The sequence below is a fragment of the Cervus elaphus genome, chromosome 29 (genome assembly GCF_910594005.1).
Source record: "Cervus elaphus chromosome 29, mCerEla1.1, whole genome shotgun sequence".
Taxonomy (NCBI): domain Eukaryota; kingdom Metazoa; phylum Chordata; class Mammalia; order Artiodactyla; family Cervidae; genus Cervus; species Cervus elaphus.
Window position 1 is genome coordinate 38,500,569 of NC_057843.1, and position 21,094 is coordinate 38,521,662.

At 39.1% G+C, this 21,094-nt stretch overlaps 2 protein-coding genes across 6 annotated transcripts in view; one reads left to right on the plus strand and one right to left on the minus strand.

Annotated features, from left to right (window-relative positions):
- The window catches only part of SPATA6L (spermatogenesis associated 6 like), a 72,132-nt gene that overhangs the window by 12,997 nt on the left and 38,041 nt on the right, over positions 1–21,094 (plus strand). For 2 of the 5 annotated variants that reach the window (XM_043891270.1, XM_043891271.1), the window contains 4 exons: positions 122–166; positions 6,048–6,185; positions 10,592–10,640; positions 14,274–14,315. In XM_043891270.1, coding sequence (XP_043747205.1) covers positions 122–166; positions 6,048–6,185; positions 10,592–10,640; positions 14,274–14,315 — 274 coding nt within the window. Of the gene's footprint in view, positions 1–31; positions 167–6,047; positions 6,186–10,591; positions 10,641–14,273; positions 14,316–15,322; positions 15,417–21,094 lie in introns of those variants that run through there. The other 3 variants (XM_043891272.1, XM_043891273.1, XM_043891274.1) reach the window with 3 other exon arrangements.
- PLPP6 (phospholipid phosphatase 6) lies at positions 2,644–5,876 on the minus strand. Its single transcript, XM_043891275.1, has one exon. It carries the CDS (start codon positions 5,699–5,701, stop codon positions 4,832–4,834), a length of 870 nt encoding a protein of 289 aa, XP_043747210.1. The 5' UTR covers positions 5,702–5,876; the 3' UTR covers positions 2,644–4,831.

Here is a 21,094-nt window from a genome sequence, read left to right on the forward strand (position 1 = left end):
GTGGGGAGGGGCTGTGGAAACTGCTGGGAACATTTGCTCCAGGGATTGAGTTAAACTAAGAAAATCGCTCCAAGGCTCAGCACAAAAGGATCTTTTCATTCCTGCCCTTTCACCCACGTAGGGAACTATGCCTTTGGAGGTGGTGGTGGAACTTCAGATCCGGGCGGTAAGAGAGACCGACGAACCTCCCCTCTTTGCCCCAAATCACACTCTTTCCTCGGGGTTCTTTTTCCCGGTCTTTTTCACCACCCCTCGCCCCACACACATCATTAATTGAATCTCTGTCCCTAAGATTCTTTACATTGGTCTTTCTGACAGAATCTAACCTTTAATTAGGATCAGCCTCTTTTCACTGCCCTCCCTTCCCCACTCCAAGCCAACTTCTTTCTTAGCTTTATGTGAAATTTTTCTTTTCATTTAAAACAACCTTGCATTAAGTCCCAAGATTTTATTTTTTGGGTTTTATCTTCTGGGATACAGATTTCTGAGGAGATTAAAAAGCCCCTCCTTTAAATAACCAGGGAAGATTTTACTTTCAAAAAGCCCCATCATGTCCTGATAATTTGCCACCTCTGTAAACCATTCAAAAATTTTCTAAGCTACTTTCCCTACAGATGGTTCTGGCTTGCTAATTCCAAAAAGGAAATCAATCAATAACTGTTTAATAATTATCCACTGAATCCTGCTTGAGGTGCTCTGGCAAAGTGACTTCATTTTTCTTCTTTGGGACCAGTCATTCCTTATTTCCTTATTATCAAATCAGTCATTCCTTATTATCAAATTGCCAACATCCATTGGATCATAGAAAAAGCAAGAGTTCCAGAAAAAACATCTACTGCTTTATTGATTACGCCAAAGCCTTTGACTGTGTAGATCACAACAAACAGTGGAAAATTCTTCAAGTGGTGGAAATACCAGACCACTGTACCTGCCTCCTGAGAAATCTGTATGCAGATCAAGAAGCAACAGTTAGAACCGGACATGGAACAACAGACTGGTTCCAAATTGGGAAAGGAGTATGTCAAGACTGTATATTGTCACCCTGCTTATTTAACTTATATGCGGAGTCCATCATGCGAAATGCTGGGCTAGATGAAACATAAGCTGGAATCAAAATTGCTGGGAGAAATATCAATAACCTCAGATATGCAGATGACACCACCCTTACGGCAGAAAGTTAAGAGGAACTAAAGAGCCTCTTGATGAAAGAGGAGAGTGAAAAAGTTGGCTAAAGCTCAACATTCAGAAAACTAAGATCATGGCATCCATCCCATCATTCCATGGCAAATAGATGGAGAAACAATGTAAACAGTGAGAGAAGTTCTTTTCTTGGGCTCTGAAATCACTGCAGATGGTGACTGCAGCCATGAAATTAAAAGATGCTTGCCCCTTGGAAGAAAAGCTATGGTCAACCTAGAAAACATATTAAAAAGCAGAGACATTACTTTGCTGACAAAGGTCCATATAGTCAAAGCTATGGTTTTTCTAGTAGTCATGTATGGATGTGAGAGTTGGACTATAAAGAAAGCTGGTCGCCAAAGAATTGATGCTTTTGAACTGTGGTATTGGAGAAGACTCTTGAGAGTCCCTTGGACTGCAAGGAGATCAAACCAGTCAGTCCTAAAGGAAATCAGTCCTGAATATTCATTGGAAGGACTGATGCTGAAGCTGAAACTCCCAATACTTTGGCCACCTGATACGAAGAACTGACTCATTGGAAAAGACCTTGATGTTGGGAAAGACTGAAAGTAGGAGAAGGGTACGACAGAGGATGAAATGGTTAGATGGCATCACCAACTCGATGGACATGAGTTTGAGCAAGCTACAGGAGTTGGTGATAGACAGGGAAGCTTGGCATGCTGCAGTCCATGGGGTTGAAAAGAGTCACACACGACTGAGCGACTGAACTGAACTGATTCCTTATTTCAGCTTTCATTTTCCAATCCTGTAGTTGGTGACAGACTGTCTTGTGGCTTTCCCTGAAAGCTATAAGGGACTTTTCTACTGGACATGATTATAAGCCCAAGATCAACAGTTTACAACCATGGAAAATCTGGTTCAGTTCAGTTCAGTCACACAGTCGTGTCTGACTCTTTGTGACCCCATGAACCACAGCATGTCAGGCCTCCCTGTCCATCACCAACTCCCAGAGTACACCCAAACCCATGTCCATTGAGTCGGTGATGCCATCCAACCATCTCATCCTCTGTCGTCCCCTTCTCCTCCTGCCCTCAATTTTTCCCAACATCAGGGTCTTTTCAAATGAGTCAGTTCTTTGCATCAGGTGGCCAAAGTATTGGAGTTTCAGCTTCAAAATCAGTCCTACTAATGAACACCCAGGACTGATCTCCATATAAGTGACAAGTGCTGTGATTTCCTCTTATGTGCCGCTCTGAAACAAAGATGGAAATTTCCTGGATTTGACCCACTTTGCTGACAGCAAATAGGACTGACTATATCAAGTATGCTGTATCAGTTGTGAACTCTCACAATTGTTCAGTAAGATGAAGGAATTCATGAGAAACTGAGTGGTAAATCAGTGTTCCTCCTCATCAAGGCAAAAAAATTAAACAAGTTTTCATCTCACTTCATTCAACATTACTGGTTAATTTTATTTTGACTTTTAAAAGGAATTCATCAGTGTACAATTAGTTAACAGTAGAATCAGTGTGTTTTTTTTTTTTTTACTCTACAGTACTTAGTATACTCCAAAAAAAAAAAAAAAAAAAATCAGATGAATTGATCTGTGCTTTAAAAACCAGCAAACTCAGGCCCCGGCAATCAAGATAGGGAATTCCAAAAAAATAATCAGGAATAACGTGAGCCTAACTTTGACCTCCCATTATTCAGACCTGTGGATCCTGCAAGAGGAAATATTTTTTCCAAATATCTGGGCTGAAGATTGCTGCAGTTAAAATAAAGGATCTCTGTTAAGGCTAAAAATAAAGGAAACCACCTAGAGTGTCACAGTTTGGCTGATTCAAGAAGTGAAGAGGTAGTCTGTGTTCAGGATGTTGTGAGAATGCAAATAATTTCTATATTGAAGAGTAGCTATTACTTTTTCAGTGTTCCTCAAACACTAGAAAATTCACACTTCCACCCAGTCAGAACCTACCTGTCACAGCCATTCTCCAGATTCCTATGTGTACATCTGTATGATAGATCAAATGCCATCATCCTATTTTTAAATATGAAATAATTGGTTATTAAAATTATCTAAAGACATCAATTCCATAGGTAATTTAAAGGTACATATTTTCAGGCACAGCAGCATTTAAAGCACACATCCTCGTCAGTCTTTCCCAGTCGAGGAATAATGAGCCGATCCACCCTGTATTTGCTGGCCTTTGGTCTTGTGAATTGAGGAGGCACCATGGATAAACTACTTTGTGAGGGTCAATATAAACAGAAATCTTGGAGTTATACTTTGTGCCTGGTATAGCAGTATGCTCCACTTGATGAATTTCAAGTTAAATACTGTTACCTAAAGTGTGCTTACATAGAGAAATGGAATTCCACATGAAAAGCTTTAATATACAGGGTCATCCTTGTGGTATATATTTGAAAGGTTATGCTCTTACATTGCAAAGAAGTTATTTCTCCATTTTATTACCTCAATAAAGAAGCATTATTCTTTATTCAGTAGAGATGGTAGGCAGCAGGGCCCATCTCCTTCCATGTTGGTCCACTGATAAAGTATGTGGTGATCCTGCCTCCAAGACTCAGTTCCTCTGACCTCCTCAGTGACTTCACTTTTCTCCTGTCATGTCATGCTATTTGCTGTCAACAGAATTAAGCCTGAGGCAGGAAGCCCATCTTTGCTTTCTGTGAGCACTGTTGATATGCCCACTTTTAAGTGTTTCTTCTTCAGGTAAGTTCTTGACTTGTTCTCTGAATGCAGAAGGATAATATTAGGGTAGTGGGAAATACCTATTTAAAGATCTTCGAGGAGGTAGAGGAAAAGGAGAGAAATATATGTACTGTAATCTCTTTTTTCCATTACCCAATCTGTGAAGATGGAAGAGACAAAACTAGAAAGGCTTGCCAAGAAAATCAGGATTAAGAAGAAATCTTCCCAAGTATAGTAACATATTGTCAGAGAATAAATTAGAAAAACCTGTCATAGGCGCCTAAATCTACCTCTGCTTCCCATGTGGTGCAGTGGTAAAGAATCCGCCTATCCATGCAGCAGATGCAGGAGACTCAGGTTCGATCCCTGGGTCAGGAAGATCCCCTGGAGTAGGAAAAGGCAACCCACTCCAGTATTCTTGCCTGGAGAATCTCATGGACCGAGGAGCCTGGTGGGCTACAGCCCATGGGGTCACACAGAGTCAGACTCAGCTGAGTGATTAATGGTATGTCATAGACTCTTAAAATACTGTTTAAAATCTACCTCAGGAAAAGGATAAGGATGTGGCTTATTTGCATGTATATATTTACAGAATGAAGTTGCTTTGTTTTTTTCAAAGTTCAATTTACAGGTGATATCTTGACTTGCAGGATTACAAAATTTCCTGATGTCAACTTTTAAGAAGCAGCAACATTATAATCACTCCAACTTGGTTTGTTTCAAGTTTTCCTGGAGAGATAAAGAGTTGCTGAATAAGTATATAATAGAGGGATTTTTTTGCTTTCTGTAACATGGCTGTGATCAGTAATGGTCAGCACTGTGCTCTAGCCTAGCAACCCATTAAGATGATAGGACACTTGAAATCCCAAAAGGAAACCTGAAATGTCCTTAGAGGGGCAAGCATGATGGCTGCTGGTTTATGTCATTATCATCGGGGGTGGAAACCTTCAGATCTCCTGGTGCCACAGTGTTGAGATGGTGTCACGGTTGGTTCCACAGTACAAAGAGGACTGGAGCAGTGTGCGGTGAAAGCCAGCAATAGTCCACGATGCTGTACTGCATGTAGCCCAGAAAAAAGCCAAAAGCCACGTCGGTGACGTTGTGCCGCCCCAGCATGACCCTGGAGAGACCCAAGATGAAGGCCCAGAGCACCACCAGCACCCTCAGTGGGATGGCCAGCACCAGGTGGTTCAGGATGAAGCGCGACACCAGGGCGGCTCTGGTGGTATGGCCTGAAGGGAAGGAATACTTGTCCACGGACACAGTGAAAAACATGTCCATCTGGTTGTGGGCCGGGCGGCGCCTGCGGACCAGCCCCTTGATCAGGGACACCAGCAGCAGGTCCAGCAGCAGGGCGAAGAGCAGGTTCATCAGCACCTCGCGCCCGGCCCAGCTGTCGCTCCTGGACAGGCAGTAGAGGGTGCCGAGCAGCCAGGGGATGCCGTGTCCCGAGATCTCCAGCAGCTTCATAAGGGGCCTCATGCTGCCCCAGGACGAGCTCTCCCCCGCGCACACCCCCAGCTTCTTGGACAGCCACAGGTCGATGGCCAGGAGGGAGCGCAGGGCGATGCCCAGGAAGGAAGGGTTCAGATCTATGCGGTCCTCCTCGGGCACCTGGGGCGGGGGCGCCGGGGAGGAGCCCGCCCCAGCCAGGGGGAACGAACCGCGGCGGTGCACTGGGCTCTCAGACGCGCGGAGACGGGCGCTGGTGGGGTCGGCGCCCGGCGCGCGGCTGCTGAGCAGGGACTGGAACTCGAACCTGCTGCCGCCGCCGTGGGCCGGACTGCCGCTGCTGCTGGGGTCGCAGGTGCCCAGCGGGCGTCCCTCGGTGTTCCTTCGTGTGCTCTGCATCTCGGCGAGCGGCGCGAACCGCAGTACCTGACCGGCTTAAGAAGAAGGTTCCCAGCCTTGCAGCCTCTTCCGCTTCCGCACTACCATCCTAGAGGGGCGGGCAGAGGAGCCAGGGAGAGAACGATTGTGACACCTGGCGGAGACGTGGGAGGAAACTGGAATTTCCAATTTGCGCAAGGGGAGGAGAGGGGAGGGTAGTGCTATGAGAGAAGATGGTGGTGGTGCGGAGGTTGGGGTGGGGGTGGGGGGGCGGATTTGACATTGTGGGAGGTTATGGAAAATAGAGCCTTTACAAAACAAAACAAAACAAAACAATCCCTTCTCTCTCTCTCTCTCTTTTTTAAAGATTTCTTGCCCAGGGGTGTTTCTTCCTGACAAGCATGATGTGTTCCTTGGAGTTTACCTCCTGAATCAGTACCTGGAAACAGACTGCTTTCCCTCTATGTTCCCTATTATGATTCAGCGAAGCATGAGGTTTGAGAAGGTGATCTTGACTTTCTCATTGCTAAATAGAGAAATTCAAATTCTGTTGTTTGAAGATCATTTACTGGTTCTTATAAAGAACACAGTTTTTATAAACTTATTTTGTGAATTTTGTTTTAAAAAATTACATGAAGGCACCTCAGCACAGTACAGAACCATAGTTGGAGGACTTGCTTTGAATCCCAGATCTGAGCCAAGTTCTGTCAAACTAGTGCTAAGTACCCTGGTGGTTGTTTTCTATTCTTGGAACTCCCATGGCATTTTCTAACTGGAGCAGAGAGCATTTTCTGGATGTCTTTGGAGATGTTAGGCAGCTGAGATACTTTCTTACAGAGATTATCAGTAAACTAGCAGACCTCAAAAACAAACTTTTTAGGCCCAGAAAAATACCCTGAACTAACCAAATTAGTTAAATCCTGTATCTGAAATCCTGTAACAAGACAAGAAAGCTGTTTACATTTTCTGAGTTTCCTTAGGTCATATCTGGTTTATTTAGCTACAGTGATAAAGACTAGATTCCATCCCAGTGAATGTCAAATATATAAACAACCAAATGTTACTAACCCTCTTCCCACTTTCATGAAATTTTAATTTTGTTACCATCCAGTCACTGACAATCTCAATAAGGTTTTTCTTTGGAATTTAGAGATTGAGTCGGTTTTAACCTTGATAAGTCTATGATTTTGTCCCAAACAGTATCACCGAGGTGCTTCTTTGGGGAAGAGTATGAGTTGGGAAGGCTCCAGGATAGGGCCTATCACTTTAAAAGGTCTGGTTGGTGGTGCCCACAAAATGACATGTATGTTTCAAACTGAGATTCGGAAATGGGAATTCCCTGACAGTCCAGTGGTTTGGTTTCTACTGCAGGAGGCCCAAGTTCAATCCCTAGTCGGGGAACTAAGATCCCCCAAGTTGTGTGGCACAGCCAGAAAAACAACAACAACAGAGAAGATGACTATTGATGTTTTTGAAAGGTCTAGGGCTGTGTGTAACATTTTTATAAATCACAGTCTGTTAATTTAAATAGAGTCTTCCTAATTGGCTGGGTAAGAGAGGAATAAATGGATATTATCTTAGAATATACAGTCAGAACACAAAGGAATCAACTGCCATTTTGATATTGGTCATGGTAAAAAGTGGGTGGTGAAAATTCAGTGTATTTTTTTCCTCCAAGAATCTCCGTATTAGTTTTATCAACTTTAAATGTGCTTATTTAGAAGACTTTAAAAATATTTTTATAAGAAACTCAAGAATGTAAAATTGTAAAAGCTGTAAATCAATCTGTAAATGATCTTGGAGGTCATCCAGTCCCACCTCCCTGACTTGCAAAAGAGGAGAGTGAGTCTCAGAGTCACTATAGATGCCATTACTGATGTCACAAAGCTGTGTATTAGAGATTACTAGTCAAAAATATTATGGATCATTTTTCATTTTATAAGGTGCAATTACATAAGATACTTAATTTTTTTAAAAACTTTTTATTTTTATATTGGGGTATAGCCGATTAACAATATTGTGATAGTTTTAGATGAACAGTGAAGGGACTCAGCCCATGTACGTGTATCCATATTTCCCCAAACTGTCCTCGCATCCACCCATCCAGTCTGCCTCATAACATTGAGAAGAGTTCCATGTGCTATATAGTAAGTTATCCTTGTTGGTTATCCGTAAATGCTTTATTTTAAATTTTGAAAAATTGCCCCCTTGTGTGAGCTCTTTGGGTTCATATTCAGACTTTCTACTAGTTGACTCCCGCTTTCTTGTATCTGTTCCATTCTTTAGCTGCAAATACTTGCAGCGAGTAATGAAAACATTGGACCTTCTGAGTAATTCAGAATTCAGTGTTCTAGAGCAGCCAGGTAAATAAGAAATTATTCATAAAGAATATAAGAGCCATTGTGTTTAAGCAGCTCATGTTGATCATTTATTTCCCATAATCATCCTTGAAAAATTCTTAGACATAGATGAAGAGAAGGGATGAAATATTACTGAAACAATTTTGGAGAAAATCACAGCTCACCCACATTTACTTGTTATATCCAAGTCAGTGAGACAAAAATGGATTACAGGGGACAGCTTCTACTTTTGTCATTAAAGCAGACCTGGTTTTGGATCAAGAGCAGATTTTAATCATGCTTAAGGTTATGCATGGTTTAAAACAGAAATTTCATACCTGAAATCAAACTCTACTGAAAACTTTTTTTTTTAAACAAGATTCTAAAGTTCAGAAAGAGGGACATGGTATGCTTTTATTTCAGTCCTAGGCCCTTTTATATGAAGGACAGAATGAACATATTTGGCTATGTCTAGACAGGGATCTAGGTATCAGGTGGACCTTAGAAAGCATTACTACGAACAAAGCTAGTGGAGGTGATGGAATTCCAGTTGAGCTATTTCAAATCCTGAAAGACGATGCTGTGAAAGTGCTGTATTCAATATGCCAGCAAATTTGGAAAACTCAGCAGTGGCCACAGGACTGGAAAAGATCAGTTTTCATTCCAATCCCAAAGAAGGGCAATCCCAAAGAATGCTCAAACTACCTCACAATTGCACTCATCTCACATGCTAGTAAAGTAATGCTCAAAATTCTCCAAGCCAGGCTTCAGCAATACGTGAACCGTGAACTTCCAGATGTTCAAGCTGGTTTTAGAAAAGGCAGAGGAACCAGAGATCAAATTGCCAACATCCGCTGGATCATCAAACAAGCAAGAGTTCCAGAAAAACATCTATTTCTGCTTTGTTGACTATGCCAAAGCCTTTGACTGTGTGGATCACAATAAACTATGGAAAATTCTTCAAGAGATGGGAATATCAGACCACCTGACCCACCTCTTGAGAAACCTATATACAGGTCAGGAAGCAACAGTTAGAACTGGACATGGAACAACAGACTGGTTCCAAATAGGAAAAGAAGTGCGTCAAGGCAGTATATTGTCACCCTGCTTATTTAACTTATATGCAGAGTACATCATGAGAAACGCTGGGCTGGAGGAAGCACAAGCTGGAATCAAGATTGCCGGGAGAAATATCAATAACCTCAGATATGCAGATGACACCACCCTTATGGCAGAAAGTGAAGAGGAACTAAAAAACCTCTTGATGAAAGTGAAAGAGGAGAGTGAAAAGGTTGGCTTAAAGCTCAACATTCAGAAAACGAAGATCATGCCATCCGGTCCCATCACTTCATGGGAAATAGATGGGGAAACAGTGGAAACAGTGGCTGACTTTATTTTTTGGGGCTCCAAAATCACTGCAGATGGTGATTGCAGCCATGAAATTAACAGACGCTTACTACTTGGAAGGAAAGTTATGACCAACCTAGACAGCATATTAAAAAGCAGAGACATTACTTTGCCAACAAAGGTCCATCTAGTCAAGACTATGGTTTTTCCAGTGGTCATGTATGGATGTGAGAGTTGGACTGTAAAGAAAGCTGAGTGCCAAAGAATTGATGCTTTTGAACCGTGGTGTTAGAGAAGACTCTTGAGAGTCCCTTGGACTGCAAGGACATCCAACCAGTCCATCCTAAAGGAGATCAGTCCTGGGTGTTCTTTGGAAGGACTGATGCTGAAGCTGAAACTCCAATACTTTGGCCACCTCATGTGAAGAGTTGACTCATTGGAAAAGACCCTGATGCTGGGAGGGATTGGGGGCAGGAGGAGAAGGGGACGACAGAGGATGAGATGGCTGGATGGCATCACCAACTCGATGGACATGAGTTTGAGTAAACTCCGGGAGTTGGTGATGGACAGGGAGGCCTGGCATGCTGCGGTTCATGAGGTTGCAAAGAGCCGGACACGACTGAGCGACTGAACTCAACTGAACCTGGGATAGGTATCACAGTGTTTTTCTTGTGCTTCATGATATACCTAAAACTCATGAGGCTCTCTCTCTTTTGTTATTTTTGGATTCTGTGGGAGTCTAGCTATGAGTACTTAGCTTTTCTTTTGTGTTACACATAGGATTTTTATTTATGTTCCTTTTTAGCACAACCAGTTGTTTGGGAAGAGAAGTCATTCATTCAGTTAAAATATAGTGAGTATCTGTTGTATTCAGGATGTTTTTCTAGGTACTCAAACAAGACTGTTCGAGGTTGATATCAGATGTGCTTTTAGGAACAGACTGTGGAGCCAGGTCAAGTGGATGACATTTTGAACATCTGGTAGTTTCAGCCAACTCAAATTTTCCTTGTTCTTTGTATTGTGTTAATTCTTATTCATTTCCTCTGTAGTCACTTGTTGAACTTTTAACCACATAGCTGTTAAAGGCTATACTTTTGAATCCTAAAATGTCATATGGCTGGATTTGACATGTGTTAATAATTTGGAAGAAAATGATATAAATTTTATATAAGTATATATTAATAAAACTTGGAAGATTTATTTTCCCCATTTTTTTCCCCTATAGGTATTTGAAAATGCAATAGATCCTGGAGCTGTAGCAGACATTTTAGAAAGTAGGTATTCCTCTCTGCACCCCCTGCCCCAAAAGAAAGAGAGACTATTGTGTATATGTAATTCATAGATATAAAATTCTGCTGTATTCTAAGTTATGATACTTCCATATTTAACCCATATTTATGTTCGCTATAGTCTGTAAAATTTGAATCATGTTAATTGAATTGCAAACCACTTTCTAGATATGGATGGAATTTACTAGATGGTATGATTCTGTTTTTTATTTTATTGCAATTAAATGATTTTTATATCTTAACAGAGTTATGTAACCATCTCCATAATCAATTTTACAACATTTTCATCACCACAGAAAGAAGCCATATACCCATTCTTCCTCATCCCTTCCAGCCCTAGGCAATTACTAATAAACTATATGCCTCTATAGATTTGCTTATTCTGGATATTTTTCATATAAATGGAATTATATAATATGTGGTTATTTGTAACTGGCTTCTTTAACTTAACATAACATTTCTAAGATTCTTCCTGCTACAACATGTGTCAATATTTGACTTCTTTTTATATCTTCATGGATCAGGGATCAAACATGTGTCTCCTGCATTGGCAGGTGGATTCTTTGCCACTGTGCCGCCAGGGAAGCACTAACTCAAAGAACTTTGGTTTTTTCTAAGAGTTTTATCATTTTAGCTCTTACATTTAGCTCTTACATTTACAATCAAATGAGTTGATTTTTGTAAATGGCAAGAGGTAAGGGTCCAACTTCAGTCTTTCCTATCTGGATATCCAGTTGTCTTCACACTATTATTACGAAGAGTAGTTTTTCCCCTTTGAATAGTCTTGACACTCTTGTTGAAAATCAACTGACTATAAGTGTGAGGGTTTTTTTGGAGGGTCTCAATTCTATTTCATTGATTCATGTGTCTGTCATTATGCTGATGCCACACTATTTTGTTTATAATAGCTTTATGGTTAGTTTTAAAACAAGGAAATTCTTTTTCAAGATTGTTTTTCCTATTTGGGTTCCCTTAGTTTGCCATATGAACTTAAGGATCAGCTTGTCAGTTTGCAAAGAAGCCAACTAGGAAGTTGATAGGCATTGATAGACTGCATTGAGCCTGTAGATCATCTTGGAGAATATTGGCATCTTAACAATATTAAGTCTTCCAATTCATGGCATGGCTTGTGGTGATAATTAATTGAATGTAAGGAATTTAGAAATTGAGATAGATGAAGTGCAACACATTACCTTCGGGGTGATGGTTGGAAAGAATATAATCCTCCCTCCTGTTTGGAAAATTTAAAATTATGGGCTGTCTTGGCTTTTAATTTTCTTGGCATTTAAAATTTTGTTTTTACATATTCATGTTTTTCATAAGTCTGCAAAGGAAGAATTTTACTTTTATTGTATGTATTTTTTAGCTTTTTTGAGATGTAACTGACATACAACGTTATGTAAGTTTAAGGTGTGCAACATATGAATTTGATACTCAGGTATTTTGCAAAATGATTACTACAGTAGTATTAGCTTATACCTCTATCACATCACATAATTACCATTTTTTTTGTGGTGAGAACATTTAAGATGTACTGTCAGTAACTTTCAGGTATATAATATAGTATCATTAACTATAATCACCATTATTTTCTATATTAAAATGTTTCACTTCCAATATTTTGTGGGAATTATTTTTACTGATTTTTATTGTTATACCATTTGTATTTTAAATTACTATTAATATTTGAATTCTATTCTTATCCTTATAGACCTTTTCTTTATAAGACATATTCTTGTTGGTGTTGTTCAGTTGCCAAGTTTTGTCCGACTCTTTGCAACCCAATGGACCAGAGCACGCCAGGCCTCCCTGTCCGTCACTGGAGTTTGCTGAAGTTCATGTTCATTGAATTGGTGATGCCATCCAACCATCTCATCCTCTGTTGCCCTCTTCTCCTTCTGCCTTCAATCTTTCTCAGCATCAGGGTCTTTTCCAATGAGTCAGCTGTTGGCATCAGGTGGCCAAAGTATTGGAGCTTCAGCATCAATCCTTCCACTGAGTATTTAGGGTTGATTTCTTTTAGGATTGACTGGTTTGATCTCCTTGCAGTCCAAGGGACTCTCAGGAGTCTTCTCCAGCACCACAATTTGAAAGCATCAGTTCTTTGGTGCTCTACCTTCTTTATGGTCCACTTCTCACATCTGTACATGACTACTGGAAAGACCATAACTTGGCTATATGGACCTTTGTTAGCAAAATGATATCTTTGCTTTTAATATACTATCTAGGTTTGTCATAGTTTTTCTTCCAAGAACCAAGTGTCTTCCAATTTCATGGCTGTAGTCAACATCTGCAGTGATTTTGGGCCCAAGAAGAGGAAATCTCTCACTGCTTCCACCTTTTCCTGTTCTATTTGCCATGAAGCAATAGGACTGGATGCCATGGTCTTAGTTTTTTTAATATTGAATTTTAAGCCAGCCTTTTCACACTCCTCTTTCACCATCAAGAGGCTCTTTAGTTCCTCTTCAGTTTATGCCATTTGAAGTGGTATCATCTGCATATCTGAGGTTGTTGGTATTTTTCTCGGCAGTCTTGATTCCAGCCTGTAACTCATCCAGCCTGGCATTTTGCGTGATGTGCTCTGCATATAAGTTAAATAAACAGGGTGGCAATAATAAACAGCCTTTTCGTACTCCTTTCTCAATTTTGAACCAGTCAGTTGTTCCGTATAAGGTTCTAACTGTTGCTTCTTGACCTGCATACAGGTTTCTGAGGAGACAGTAAGATGGTCTGGTATTCCCATCTCTTCAAGAGTTTTCCACAGTTTGTTATGGTTCACACAGTCACAGGCTTTAGCGTAGTCAGTGAAACAGCAGTAGTTGTTTTTCTGGAATTCCCTTGCTTTCTCTATGATCCAGCGAATGTTGGCAATTTAATTTCTGGTTCCTCTGCCTTTTCTAAACACAGCTTGTACATCTGGAAGTTCTCAATTCAAGTACAGCTGAACCTAGCTTGAAGGATTTTGAGCATAACCTTACTAGCACGGGAAGTGAGCACAATTGTCCAGTAGTTTGAATATTCTTTAGTACTGCCCTTCTTGGGAATTGGGGTGAAGGCTGACCTTTTCCAGTCCTGTGGCCACTCCTGAATTTTCCAAATTTGCTAACATATTGAGTATAGACACTATTTCTGAATATATTTTGAACTTAGGAAAGATAAAAAATTGTTGTTTTATGTCTAATTTATATAGTCATATCTTTTAAGCAAGGTAAGTTTTTATAGGTTAATGGATGACAATTGTATTTTGAATTTTTAAAATGAAAAGTATATTGTTATTTTGGTGATTTATGAATACATTTTTGAGAGAGAAAATACCACATTTTGTCAATACTTTTCAGGGGACAAAATCTATCTTTATAACTCAGTTATTCTCACCACATGTCCCAATATGTTGGGTCTAGAAATACCTGGTTCATTAGTGGTATGCCACTTATTATTATTTTATAATATTTATTAATTTTATTATATATTATTATATTTATATTATATTATATTAAATACATAAATATAAATTTATAAATATAATATAAATGGGGTGTCACGGCAGTTTTACACTTAGTGATTAATGAAAACTCTGACAATATTCTGAAGTATTAAAATCTAATTTTTTCTTTTTAGGCTTTCTAACCAGATTTGAGTTAATACAGCTAGTGCCTCCAGGTAATGTGCCAGTAAATGAATTTCTAAATTAGTTTTGTTGTTGTTTTTGTTGTTGAGTCGCTAAGTCATGTCCGACTTTTGCGACCCCATGGATTGTAGCACACCAGGCTCCTCTCTCCTCCACTGTCTTCCAGAGGTTGCTCAAATTCATACCCATTGAATTGGTGATGCTATCTAACAATTTTAAAAGCATTTTGGCATGACACAATTGTGACTCGCATTTAAAAGTTGTGCTTTCTGTAACACATGCTTCCCCTCCCCAACTGGTCTATTGAATTTTTCCCACTTTCAGAAGAGTAACTTTATGGCTTTGATAAAGTAGTAAGCATAACTTGAACAGGTTCTTTGACTTTCTACTTTTTCAAGATTTTATGTAGTAATCATCAAGTAATTTTTTTAGTTCTGACTCAGCTTTTTTCAAGTGTTTGCTTTTGATGGTGTTGTAATTTGTGGAGTGTATGTGTGTGTGTGTGTGTGTGTGTGTGTGTGAGTTTAGCCAGAAGCCATCTTCTCTGTTGATTAGAACAGGATTGACAAATGACAGCCCCCAGGCCAAATCCAGCTGTGGTCTGTTTTTGTATGACCCATGAGGTAATAAGATTGGCTTCCACATTTTAAAGAACTGAGATTTACTCATATACTATAAAATTCACCATTTTCAAGTATACAATTCAGTTGTTTTTAGTATGTTCACAAGATTGTGTAGCCATCACCACTTATCTAGTTTTAGAATTTTTATTCCCTCCAAAGAAACCCTGTGCTCATTAGCACTCACTCTTCATTCTTTCTCCCTCCCAACCCCTGGCCACCACTAATCTAATTTCTGTCTCTAGTTGATTTGCTCATACTGGACTTTTCATGTAAATGGAATTAGGCAATTTGTGCCCTTTATGTCTGACTTCTTTCAGTTAGCAAAATGTTTTCAAAGTTCATCCTTGTTGTAGCATATTATCAGTACTTCATTCCTCTTTATGACTAATGATCTTTTATATGAATATGCCATATTTTGTTTATCCACTCATCAATTGATGGACCTTAGGGCTGTTTCCACTGTTTGGATATTATGAGTAGCACTTCTGTGAACATTCCTGTACAAGTTGTGTAAGTATGTGTTTTTGGTTCTCATATTCGGTTATATACTTAGGAGTGGAATTGATAGATCATATGGTAATTCCATGTTTAGCTTTCTAAGGAACTACCAAACAAACTGTCTGTGGTTTTTACATTTTTAAATGGTTGGAAAAAATTTTTTTTAAAGAAAGAGATTTATTGATCAATGGAAATTATATGAAATTCGAATTTCATGATCTGTGATGTTTTTATCCACACTCATTCATAGAAGTGTTTATGGCTGCTTTTGTGTTACGGTGAGAGTTGACTAGTTGTGACTATATGGCTTTCAAAGCTTAAAACGCTTTACTTTCTGGCCTTTTGCAGAAAAAGTTTGTGACCTCTGTGCAGGAATCATGGGACTTGAGGAGGAAAACATTCTGTAATGCCTTTGTTTTGTGTTATGCAAGAGACCTGAGCCAGTGAGAGCAAGCAGTAACTTCCACCTGGTGACACCAGTTCTCAGAGTTTCTCAATGTGGCTGATTATCTGGTGATTTTAAAGTCTCTGTGTGTGAGAAAGAGAGAGAGAGAAAGAGAGAGGATACCTAAAGCTCAGAAACATCTCACATACTCTTCTGATCTTTGCTACCATACATTTTACCTTTTCCCTTCCCAACTTCACAGTTTTGACTTGTAAAAAGCACTCCCAAATTATGAAGAAACTTTTATTTATATTTTGGTGATACTTGGTGGTCATGTTTCTTGATACTTTTCTGTGGTTAGAAGAACATATGGATATGGATTTTTTAAGTAAATAAGGTCATATATATTGTCTTTTACTAGCTTCCCCAATTATATGCCACTGTTATATTGTAATTTTTTTAAACTAATTTTTAATTATTTATTTATTTTGTTTGTGACTGTGCTGGGTCTTGGAGAAGGAAATGGCAGCCCACTCCAGTGTTCTTGCCTGGAGAATCCCAGGGACAGGGGAGCCTGGTGGGCTGCTGTCTATGGCATCGCACAGAGTTGGACACAACTGAAGTGACTTAGCAGCAGCAGCAGTGCTGGGTCTTTGAAGCTGTGTGGCCTTTCTCTAATTGTGGCAAGCAGTGGCTGCTCTTCATTGCAGTGTGTGGGCTTCTCATTGTGCGGACTTCTCTTGCTGCTGCGCTCAGGCTCTAGTGTGGCCAGGCTTCAGTAGTTGCAGCACATGGTCTCAGGAGTTGCGGCTCCCGGGCTCTAGAGCACAGGCTCAATAGCTGTGGTGCGTGGGCTTAGTTGCTCCCATGGCATGTGGAATCTTCCCAGATTAGGGATCAGACCCATGTTTCCTGCATTGGCAGGCAGATTCTTTACCGTTGAATCTTACCAGGGAAGTCCTTATATTGTAGTTTTTAAAAACATAGGCCAAAAAGCATTATTTTTTATATCATAAAATAATTTCATGAATTTACTTGTATTTTTATAGGTCTGTAAGAAGTATGTAAATAATATTTTTTGTTTTACTTTTTCACTCTAAATTGTTATGTATAGGTAACTTATTTGTCATTTTCAATAGCTATGTATTTTCCATAGCGTTACTATGAACCTTAAATTCATATTGTTGAACATTAGGATTTCTTTGTCTTTCTTTGTCTTTATATTTACAACAATTATTTTTTCTCTTAATATATTTGTAAAGGATAGAATTGCTAGATTGAACCATATCTTATAAACTGGGAGTAAACTGATCCCCGGCAAGTTTCCATTATTTTTACTGCATTTAACATTATATAGTGTACTTGCTCCCCATACCCTGGCTAATGCTGGATGCTATCATTTGGATTTTTTTGTGTTTAAAAAGTGTGTAATAATTTCTTTAAAATATATTTTACTGTATTTTTGGTCCCTTCTTTTTAGATGTGATTTGTGACAAACTTAACATTTTAAATTCTTAAAAGTTTCCACTTTCCTATATTATAATTTGTTTTCTTTCCTTCTGTATAACATGATGGTCAGTGTCCTTTGATTACCTGTGGAGCGATGTCTGGATATTAGCATTGCATTTTGGTGTAAATTCCTGATATTTTCACCAAAGTTTTAAATCCGTTATGTTTGCATTACTTTAATATTTCATTGTGTGAAATTTTCTTTTTCTTAAGAAAGCATGGGAGAAGGTGGTGAGCCTGGCAGATACCTCAGCTAAAACAGAGGTGGCTGTGGAGGCTTTTCTGAAGACTGTGGCCCTGCTCACTGTGGTGGTTTGGAGCAGATCAAGGGCCCCAGTAGAGTGGACCCAAAGTCTGTCGTTCTTTCTTCCTGTTGGTTTATTGGCCAAGGCAGGTCCTAAAAACAGACAAGAACCCTAAGATCTCAGTGGGTCTGGGGATGGACACTCTTATATATGTCTGTGGTTTCTTAGGTAGGCAGAACAGAGGGAAGAAAGTGACAAGCTAAAATCAGGGCATTGAGTTTTTAATTTGACCCAGTTTTATGTTCAAACATCTATCATAAGTGGCAAGTTATATTTTAGTTTGCTAATGAAATAGAAGCAGGACCAGGTCTTATTTAATTTTTTGTGAGTTAAAAAAGTTACCCAATAGCTAAATATTCTTACGGTAAAAATTTTAACTAACTAAGTAAAGGGCCATATTCATCAACAACCTCTGACAATAATTGCTATTAACAATTTGTTGTGTATCTTTTTTATGCCTTTTATAATACATTTAATATATATAAAATGTATTTAGTATATTCAATGAGTCCTAAAATATATAGATATATGCACAAACACACACTCACATATAAGTACATAAATATTAAATATATCTAATATTTAATATATGTACATATATATATAGGTTGAATATGTATTTCCTGAAACTTCAGATATATTTTTGACTGCCATTTGTTTTTCACTTGACTAGAAATCCATCTGTGAGAATGTTGCAAGAATAGTTCAAAACTGTAATAACTGGAGAGTGTTGAAACTGAAATGCATGGTTATAGATTATAACTTAGAAATTAATCAGATATAAAAGGTACAAAGTGAAGGCTTTATTACACTTGTCTTCTTTTTCTTTATTATCCTTCCATTTCAGATTGTAATTTTAGTTGGATTAAACTTGAATCATTCAATAGAATTAATTTTGTTCAGCTTCAAATATTTATAGATTGATCCATTAGTTTGTGCAACATCTGTTTATTGGAGGTATACTCAGAAAATGCCCTACCCTGTGCCACTTCTTGGTATTATGCTGGTGGCACCAGGCATAGAGTGGTGACATGAGCCCTCTAGATCTGCTGGTTCTTGATACTAGATAATTAAGTAAAAATGATTTGGTTAAAGTCTCAAGTGGACTGTGCTGTGGAGTCATATGGGCCACATTTAGGTTCTCAGGGATCAATTCTTCACTGGCTGAATTGTTACCTTTTAATTTTGTTGTCAGTATTACTGTGTCTGATATTTTTTCATAGCACTAAGACATATTCTGACCATTAAGTTTGTGAGATAAGTACCTCAGATTTGCATAGGATTGTATTGCTAAAGAATGGAGAAATCTAGTAATTTGGCTTAGAAGCAATAAAAACTCCTGGGTCTTCAGTTTACAAAGATGGGAAAAAGCAAATAGACACAGGGGGGCAGCATAATCCTGTTTGACAATGAGCTTGGTGCTTTCTTTTATTGACCTATTAAATAAAAACTTCTACTTTCAGATAAGTCATGTATATTCTGTCCAGTTTTTAACATACTCTTTTAATGGGCATCCGTTCCCTGAATCAGAGCCTGATTTTATACTTTGGAGTAATGTTTACTAGGCATCAGCAAGGAAAGAACTCCTGCCTCAGATGATCTGTTGTTTTGTTTTTTTAAGAATTTATTTATTTATATTTATTTTTCTTTGGTCTTCGTTGTGTTGCATGGGCTTCTCGTTGCGGTGGTTTCTCTTGCTGCAGAGCACTGGCTCTGGGCACGTGGGTTTCAGTAGCTGCAGCACACAGGCGGGCTAAGTAGTTGTGGTGCACAGGCTTAGTTGCTCCACAGCATTTGGAATCTTCCTGGACCAGGGATTGAACCTGTGTCTCCTGTTTTGGAAGGTGGCTTCTCATCCAGTGTGCCACCAGGGAAGTCCAGTGATCTGGTTGTGAATTCTTACTTTGCCACATGGCATTAGAACAAGTGTCTTCAACTCTCAGAGCCTCAATTACCTATAAAGAGGTAATCAAATGAGACTCCATACTGGGAAACAAGCTGTCAATTCTGATGTGCTCTATAAATGTTAGCTATGTCTAGAACTAGTATTGTTATTAAAGTCATTATTCCTCTTGAAGTCTCATTTGTTTCATTTTCTGGGGAAATCTTTCTCATTGATGGCATTGATGACTTCCCTATCTGTGCCATTAGATTATTAAGAACACTGAGCTCTTTTGGACATTTCACTTGGCCTATGAGAGTTGCTCAGCCTGTACATATGTCTATTTATTACTTGTAACCTTGGCTCTTGCTGTAACATCCCCTTGGTGTTCTGACATTTTCACTCTGGGTGGCAGTTTGGATCTTTAGAAGATGAGCAAACCAGAGAGACAGAATTGAAAAGCTTTACCGCCTTCTGTTTCTCTAACCCTATTTCAGTCTCACTTCTTCTTTTTTTTTTTTTTCAGTTTCTTTTAATTTCTGTGATTCCAAAGATAGCAGAACTCACTTTCAACCCTTGGACCTCCCATTTTTATTTTAATTCCTGCTAAATGTAGGAATAATAAGCAGTAGCTTTCACTTTGGATGCAGTGATAAGAACTAGCCAAAAACATAACAAAAGAAAAAAGGAAAAGCCCATGATAGAGCATCATACCATGCATCCACATGTTCTCGGTAGGAACATATGGCTGAAAACACACAATGTTCATGGAGGCCAGTAGTGCTGGGAACACTGCTGGGCTGGTATCACAGAGCATTTGTGATCATGGGAGGTAAAGCCGGTCATTGTGCTCTGTGCTTCACATGTTTGTCATTTGTCCTCACAGTAGACCTAAGGGACAAGTGCTATTATGAATTCTGCATTTCCCTGAAGAGGAAAAGGAATTTAAGAAATATACAAGATTTGCTCAAAGTCACATAGCTGGTAATTGGTGAAACAACGGTTTGAACCAGCTTTCTATGAACCTAGAGTAGTTTTTTACCACTGTGGTCTGGGCTTCAGTAAAAAGTTGTGTTTTGTTGCTAATAATGGGTGAAGAAATTGTTATTTCACTTCCCATTTTCAGGTGGCACTTTTGGGCCCTGATATGAGGAAGTCTATTTCTGGCTAACAAAGGTAGGAGGTCATACCTATCACAGAAAGTGTTTTAAAAGGAGCATTGACAAAACAAGGCCTGGATGAAACTAGTGAATGAAGTAGAAGATTGATTTTAGAATTCCACCCACTTTCCCGCCTCTCTCCCTATCTTTCTCTGAATCATCATTTTATTTATTTTGGCCGAGTTGCATGGCATGTAGAATGTGGGATCTTAGTTCTCTGACCAGGGATTGAACCCGTGCCCCCCCTGCAGTGGAAATGCTGAGTCCTAACCACTGGACTGCCACAGAATTTCCTTTATCATCATTTTAAATTGTATGCTTATTTGAATAATTGTTTAATAATTACAGACTGTAAATGTCAGGAGGATAGGTCTTGTATCCATCTTGTTCAGTAGCATCCATCTAATGTCTAGAACTCCTGGCACATAGTATGTTCTCAATGCATATTT